Source organism: Astatotilapia calliptera, chromosome 19, assembly GCF_900246225.1.
Source record: "Astatotilapia calliptera chromosome 19, fAstCal1.2, whole genome shotgun sequence".
Lineage (NCBI taxonomy): Eukaryota > Metazoa > Chordata > Actinopteri > Cichliformes > Cichlidae > Astatotilapia > Astatotilapia calliptera.
In genome coordinates this window covers 4782043-4790513 of record NC_039320.1, presented here as the reverse complement: position 1 = coordinate 4790513, position 8471 = coordinate 4782043, and the positions used below count along the sequence as shown (strand labels likewise).

The 8471-nt window shown below is 41.7% G+C and overlaps 1 protein-coding gene across 1 annotated transcript; it reads left to right on the top strand.

Annotated features, from left to right (window-relative positions):
• The first annotated feature begins 1831 nt into the window (after positions 1-1831).
• Positions 1832-4888, top strand: LOC113011579 (protein NLRC3-like). The gene is made up of 2 exons (XM_026151125.1): positions 1832-2425; positions 2586-4888. Exons 1-2 carry the CDS (start codon positions 2140-2142, stop codon positions 4376-4378), a joined length of 2079 nt encoding a protein of 692 aa, XP_026006910.1. The 5' UTR covers positions 1832-2139; the 3' UTR covers positions 4379-4888.
• The last annotated feature ends 3583 nt before the right edge of the window (positions 4889-8471 follow it).

Below are 8471 nucleotides of genomic sequence, written 5' to 3'. Positions count from 1 at the left end.
GAGCAATAAATGACAAATATGATGGAAATTAGCAGCATTAGCACTTACTAATGATGTGAGCTGACACTCGGCTGTATTGAGACGACCACATTAGGTGGTCCTCAACTGTAATGGAAACCAGTGGATCCAGTCCAGTCGTGGCGACCTGTGGTGAGTCGATCTGAGCAGCTACTAATGGAAACAGGGCCATAGATGTGTTTGTGCTTAATAACAGTGAATCACATGAGTTTTACATTACTGTTAAAATCTCATGTTGTTTGTTAAAGTGTGCAGTTCAGGGTGTGTTACTAAAACACTTTCCAAAGACCCAGCCCCCATAAAAAGCAGCCAAACAGCTTCTAAGAGTTACACACCCACGCATATCTATCAGGTTAACTCTGGTCTAACACACTTGGATTTAGCTTGAAGAATGTTCCTGTATGAGGACTGAAAATGATTTAATAAGCAGCTAATGTCCAAAGAACAACTTTGACACACCTTCATAAAACCTGCAGAGCAAAGAAAAACTAGCTGAAAGTCTGGCTGCTCTTATGAAAAGTACAGAGAAATTATGGGTCGCTCAACACTTGTGCACAATATAAGAGTTGAAATAAATCTAAAGAATAACTCAAAGTCCTACAATCATACTGATAAAGTCATCTACAGCTAACTATCCAAGTGGATTTGTTTAAGACAGCTCCATCTGCTGGTGGCCCTCTGCAGGTGCATGAAAGGGGCGTGTTTATAGTGAAAGTAGTAGAGGAAGTAAACCCCACGGGAAGAAGGGAGGACTCTCAGTGGCTTCCAGCTCATATTCAGACATTTGACTTCTCACTGAAAGCAGCAAGTTTGAGTGTCTGTACCTTAGTTAGAAGAGATAACATGTCAGTAGTAATTAGAGTTGATTGAGCAATGCTGTCCTTGTAATGTAGTTTATGATTTTTATGGACAAGTCCAGTTTTTCTGTAGAGCCTCTCAAGTTGGTGACAGCAGCAGTGGAAGTTCACGTGTAAACCAGAGCAGCAAATCAGGTCCAAATGTGTTGTTCACAGTGAGTGGGATCATCATTGGCTGCTATGTTAACCTCCTGCAGCAGGATGTGTTTGGTCAGAGAATGGATAGATCACTAAGTCATTGTTGAGTTTAGGGAGACAGTAGACAGTTGGAGGAGGTTCAGCCAGTTGACACACAGTAGATAAAATAACTGAAGGCAGGAGCAGACACCTGTATGACTTTCCACCTCTCACATAGATTATTTCCCTGGGCAGCGCCACAGGGCTGGTAGATGTAAACAAAGCTGGAGGAGAGGATTTATTCATCTGAGAAAAGTCACAGAGTTGTGTCTTGATGCTCAATCATCCAGGTACGTAAATCCCAAAAAGCTTGATTCTGTTCATCTGGATGTTTTCAGTGGGAGAAACGTTTCATCATCATCAGGTGACTTCTTCAGTCTCAGCTGACTGCAGGTTTCAATCTCATAAACAGGACATTTGTATGACTGAAACCAGCCCACTGAAGGAACAATGGGCTGGGAGGTCAGTTCATTGATCATTGGTACGCATATTGTCAGGACCATTGATCAATGGTTGTTGATCAATGGTCATGAGTCCAGTTCACAGAGAGCTGGGGAATGGCTGCAATCACAGCATGTAAGATGGTGACAGTTGTACCCTTAGGCCCCTCCTCCATTCAGAGATGGTCTTTCCTTTTCACATAAATGGCCTCCTTGACTCCGCCCTCAAACCAGCGTTCACATTTACTCAGGACCTTCTTGATGTGAAGTTCTTCTGCTTCGCTGGCTGCTGTGTCTGTGGGGATGGTGTTTGTTCTGTGTTGTAGCGTCCTGATGACGCCCAGTTTGTGCCCCAGTGGATGATGAGAGTCAAACCTTAAATACTGATCTGTATGCGTAAACAGAGTGAACCTTTAAGACCAGTTGTCTGTACGATCAACTCAGTCACCTGAAACATCTCCAAGTTTCTGGCTTTGATCATCAACCTGTTGGTAGTTCAGCTCTGAACACCAGTGAAATGTTTCTCCCACTGAAATCGCTGCATTCATATGAACAGCATCAACGTTTTGGGATCGTGGAGTTGTGGACAAAGTCTCAGTTAATCAGATAAAGTCAAACCTATAATTGGTAAAGAGTTCGTGGATGATATGCCCCTTGATGGTAAAGAAGTGGATGTTGTGTGGACTAAAGTTCAGAGTGGTGGGTCATTCATAAATATTCTGTTCCAGCTGCTGGAGGACAACATCATCACTTTTGTGAAGAACGAGCTGAAGAAGATCCAGAAGGCTCTGAATCCAAATAAGCCCCAGTGCTTGGAGTTTCAGAGGGAGGATGATGAGCAGAGGAGAAACAGCAGAGACGCATTTGTGAAGATCACAGTGGACTTCCTGAGGAGAATGAAGCAGGAGGAGCTGGCTGACTGTCTGCAGAGACGTAAGAGGATTTATCTAAAGATTTAAGCTGCTGGATAAATGAGAGACTTGTGACACCAGTGTGTTCAGTCATTTCTCAGTGGGTCAGAAATTGTCATCAGCATTTTGTAAAATGTGATTGTTAAAGTTGTATTTTTATTATTATTATTCAGAACTTCCAGCTGCTGTTTGTCATCGTAAACTTAAATCTAAGCTGAAGGAGAAGTTCCAGTGTGTGTTTGAGGGCATCGCTAAAGCAGGAAACCCAACCCTCCTGAATCAGATCTACACAGAGCTCTACATCACAGAGGGAGGGACTGCAGAGGTCAATGATGAACATGAGGTCAGACAGATTGAAACAGCATCCAGGAAACCAGACAGACCAGAAACAACCATCAGACAAGAAGACATCTTTAAAGCCTCACCTGGAAGAGATGAACCAATCAGAACAGTGCTGACAAAGGGAGTGGCTGGCATTGGGAAAACAGTCTTAACACAGAAATACAGCCTGGACTGGGCTGAAGACAAAGCCAACCAGGACATCCAGTTCATATTTCCATTCACTTTCAGAGAGCTGAATGTGCTGAAAGAGGAAAAGTTCAGCTTGGTGGGACTTGTTCATCACTTCTTTACTGAAACCAAAGAAGCAGGAATCTGCAGCTTTGAAGACTTCCAGGTTGTGTTCATCTTTGATGGTCTGGATGAGTGTCGACTTCCTCTGGACTTCCACAAAACTACAATCCTAACTGACCCTAGAAAGTCCACCTCAGTGGATGTGCTGCTGATAAACCTCATCAGGGGGAAACTGCTTCCCTCTGCTCGCCTCTGGATAACCACACGACCTGCAGCAGCCAATCAGATCCCTCCTGACTGTGTTGGCATGGTGACAGAGGTCAGAGGGTTCACTGACCCACAGAAGGAGGAGTACTTCAGGAAGAGATTCAGAGATGAGGAGCAGGCCAGCAGGATCATCTCCCACATCAAGACATCACGAAGCCTCCACATCATGTGCCACATCCCAGTCTTCTGCTGGATCACTGCTACAGTTCTGGAGGATGTGCTGGAAACCAGAGAGGGAGGACAGCTGCCCAAGACCCTGACTGAGATGTACATCCACTTCCTGGTGGTTCAGGCCAAAGTGAAGAAGGTCAAGTATGATGGAGGAGCTGAGACAGATCCACACTGGAGTCCAGAGAGCAGGAAGATGATGGAGTCTCTGGGAAAACTGGCTTTTGATCAGCTGCAGAAAGGAAACCTGATCTTCTATGAATCAGACCTGACAGAGTGTGGCATCGATATCAGAGCAGCCTCAGTGTACTCAGGACTGTTCACACAGATCTTTAAAGAGGAGAGAGGACTGTACCAGGACAAGGTGTTCTGCTTCATCCATCTGAGTGTTCAGGAGTTTCTGGCTGCTCTTCATGTCCATCTGACCTTCAGCAACTCTGGACTCAATCTGCTGGAACAACAACAAACAACCTCCCAGAAGTCTGAAACAGGAGATTCTGCAGAGAAACACTTCTACCAGAGTGCTGTGAACAAGGCCTTACAGAGTCCAAATGGACACCTGGACTTGTTCCTCCGCTTCCTCCTGGGTCTTTCACTGCAGACCAATCAGACTCTCTTACGAGCCCTGATGACACAAACAGGAAGTAGCTCACAGACCAATCAGGAAACAGTCCAGTACATCAAGGAGAAGCTCAGTAAGAATCTGTCTGCAGAGAAAAGCATCAATCTGATCCACTGTCTGAATGAACTGAATGATCGTTCTCTAGTGGAGGAGATCCAACAGTCCCTGAGATCAGGAAGTCTCTCCACAGATGAACTGTCTCCTGCTCAGTGGTCAGCTCTGGTCTTCATCTTACTGTCATCAGAAGAAGATCTGGATGAGTTTGACCTGCAGAAATACTCTGCTTCAGAGGAGGCTCTTCTGAGGCTGCTGCCAGTGGTCAAAGCCTCCAACAAAGCTCTGTGAGTAAACATGTTGTCATCGCTTCATTGTTAAAATCATGGGAAATAAATCAGAAATGCTGAGTTCAAAGAGCACTGTAACATTTTTTTAAAATAGTAAATTAAATGATCATCAGTCACTCAGTAAATATATGGTAGTTTTAATGTTTCACTCCAGCATTTCTAAAACACACTTTGTTCTGTAACTCTTATCAAAGGACAATCCAGACCCAGCCTATAAGAACATGAGCTCTGATGCTTCAGCCCCTCTGACAGGTTTATTATCCTCAGCTTGTTCATTTGTCTCCAACTCCAGGAGTTTGGTTGTTTTATTCTAAAGCACAAACTTCACCTGCCAGACTTCACCTACATCTTTTTCTGATGTTCATAATTTAAGTTCAAGTTTGTATCTCACTTTCAGTGCACACCCTCCCTTTTTAAATATAAATCTCTGCTGTGCTGTCATGTTTTCATCCTGTATGGAGGGAGAAACTCGGTCTTCATTACTGAAATTGCCTCTAAGGTCGTGTTTCTTGTCAGTAACCATATGTAAACTGTAAGGCTTCCATAACCAGTGTTATCACAGAATTACAGTGGGTTCCACTCTGGGTCCTCTACAGTTTCCTCCCACTGTCCACAGACATGCAGTAGGTTACCTGGTGATCTAAACTTCATGCAGGTGTGAGTGAGAGTGGTTGTCTGTCCCTCTGTGGGCTTAGTGGGAAGAACGGATGGATCTCTGCTTTGTCTTTGATATATGCTGACAGCAAAACATTCTCCATGAAGTCTGCATTTCAGCTCATCTCCTTTATACACACCTTTAACAGGAAGAGTTTTATACAAGCTAGTGTTTAAAATCAAGTGTTATTCACAATACACAGGTAATGAGCATGATTATTGAATACTAAATTTTCTAAAATAATTCGCGTGTGATGGAGCATTGTCCTGCATGAAAATCATGTTTTTCTTGAAGGATGCAGACTTCTTCCTGTACCACTGCTTGAAGAAGGTGTCTTCCAGAAACTGGCAGTAGGACTGGGAGTTGAGCTTGACTCCATCCTCAACCCGAAAAGGCCCCACAAGCTCATCTTTGATGATACCAGCCCAAACCAGTACTCCACCTCCACCTTGCTGGCGTCTGAGTGGGACTGGAGCTCTCTGCCCTTTACCAATCCAGCCACGGGCCCATCCATCTGGCCCATCAAGACTCACTCTCATTTCATCAGTCCATAAAACCTTAGAAAAACCAGTCTTGAGATATTTCTTGGCCCAGTCTTGACGTTTCAGCTTGTGTGTCTTGTTCAGTGGTGGTCGTCTTTCAGCCTTTCTTACCTTGGCCATGTCTCTGAGTATTGCACACCTTGTGCTCTTGGGCACTCCAGTGATGTTGCAGCTCCAAAATATGGCCATTTCCTTTATACGCACCTTTAACAGGAAGAGTTTTATACAGCTAGTGTTTAAAATCCAGTGTTATTCACAATACACAGGTAATGAGCATGATTACTGAATTAGTAAGATTTTCTAAAATAATTGTTTTAGTTAATATTGTATGATAGTGTACACAGAATTATTAGCTCAGTAGGTAGAGTGGTCGCCCCATGATCATAAGGTCAGGGGTCGAATCCACCGAACAGCTACCTTGATGGTACCCCTGAGCAAGGTACCATCAAGGTACCAATCGTGTGCACTGGACTGGTAGCACTCATAGTGTCATAGGTTTAAATAAATTTTTTAAAAAAAGGGTTCAACATATAAACAAATTTAATTTGATCACATATATTGTTTGTTTTTTTTGTTGTGGTTTTTTCCCTTTCTCTCCCAGACTGAGCAGCTGTAACGTCTCAGAGGAAGGCTGTGAAAATTTGTTGTCAGTGGTCAGCTCCCAGTCCTGTAGTCTGAGAGAGCTGGACCTGAGTACCAACAGCCTGAAGGCTTCAGCAGTAAAGCTTCTGTCTGCTGCAGTGGAGAGTCCACACGCCAAACTGAATATTCTGAGGTCAGATCAATTTGTATTCTGTTTAGTTCTGTTTGTTTATGTGTTTGATGTTTGTTTTTGTTTATGTCTTTATCCAGTTATCCTTGTTTCATAGCATTTTTATTCATTTCAAAGTTAAACGGAAGTTTTACTAACCTGCTCAGCACAAGACAATAAGCTATTGCACCCTGATTACACTTTAACAACAATCTTTATTCATGTTTTTATCTTCAGACTTAACATCTGTGAACTCTCAGAGGAAAACTGTGAAGCTCTGTCCTCAGTTCTCAGCTCGCAGTCCTCTAGTCTGACAGAGCTGGACCTGAGTATCAGAATGCTACAGGATTCAGGAGTGAAGCTTCTGTCTGCTGGACTACAACGTTTAAACTGTAAACTGAATACTCTGAGGTCAGATCAGAAAACATTTAGTTTTTAGAATTATTAATTAAAGTTCATACATATGATGTTGTATCTTAGTATGTTTATGTTTCCTTTAAAAATAGAAAGTCAACATTTAATGTTGTGAAATGTATTAACAAACTCTACATGAGTACTTGTTTTATAGATTGTCTTTTATTTTTCAGACTGAGTGGCTGTAACCTGTCAGAGAGAAGCTGTGAAGCTCTGTGCTCAGTCCTCAGCTCCCAGTCCTCCAGTCTGAGAGAGCTGGACCTGAGTAACTCTGACCTGCAGGATTCAGGAGTGAAGCTTCTGTCCGCTGGACTAAAGAGTTCACAGTGTGCAGTGGAAACTCTCAGGTCAGGATTCCAACTTTTCCACAGATGATCATTTGAAATGTGAATTATATTATTGTATAAACAGGTAACTTTTACAGCTGTCAAGTGAACTTTTATTCACATTTGATTGGATAATTGGACTCTGAATTACTAAAAGTTGTTATAGTCATGTCTCTGTTTATTTAAAAAAATACTTCATGTACTGCCTAATTTAAAGATTTAGGCTCCTTTGGGCCCATAATATATATATTTGATTTCTTTGTGAATGAAATTAGGAGGATATTGGCGACTGCTGATTGGCTCGCTGTTTGTTTTTTATTCACAGTACTTAATTTTAAAGGCTGATTTCTCAAAATGAGATGTTTATCTTTTCTTCTACAACACGTGGAGCCACCAAATCTTCTTGCTTGATTTATTCATTACAGTTTGATTTAAAGAATATTAGACTCGTAACATAATAAATATATTTATTTCACTTCTTCTTGAGAGAAAGAAAGGGATGACTGGGTGAGCTCCAGTGGTTCATCCCAGCAGAGAGAGCGGCACACTGGGCTGCAAATGATCACAGTAGTAATGGCCATAGTTTGATAAAACAGGCAGTCTTACCCTGTAGATAATACAGGGTTCTGGTGCCGATGTGGGGGAGGGGAGTCGCCCGGTACTAACTACATACTACTAACTACCTCATCCAGATGTCTTCCCTACTAAACCTGATAAGAAGTAACTGCAGTAGCCTTATAGGTCAAATCAGTTTCACCTGTTAAAGTTAGCTCCACTATTAATTAGGGGTGGGGGAAAAAATCGATACTGTGTAGTATCGTGATATTTTGTTTGCTAATAATGTATCGATACAGGGACAGCAGAAATCGATATTTTGTTACAAACAATTTTTTCTCTGAAGTCAACATGCTCTGGAGTCAGAGCATGTTGACTTCAGAGCATGTTGATCCTTTTTCTGAGCAACAATCCTGACATTCCTTCACTGTCCAAATGTGTTTAACTTTTTTTTTGGCAGCAATAAACATGACAGTTTACTTATTTTAATTTAAGACATGTTTAATTTTAATTAAGTTTGAAACTTTTTTATTTAATGTAAAATTATATATTTTTTTAAATTTACTTTCAAATTCTTCAGTTGCTGAAGGGGCTGCATAGTTTTCATAAATTGCATAGTTCAGAATAGCTATAATTGTACCAGATGGTTGCATTCAGTTAAGTTGGACTAGACTGTAATACAAACCGTTCAGTTTGTCAACAATAAAACTGACTGAAATGAGAGAAAGACTGAGTGTGAGACTTTGATATTAGATAAAATGAATATTGATAAAGTTTACCTTTATGTGCAGAATTTAAATATCGCAAAATATTTTAAAAAATCGCAATAATATCGTATCGTGCGTTAAGTA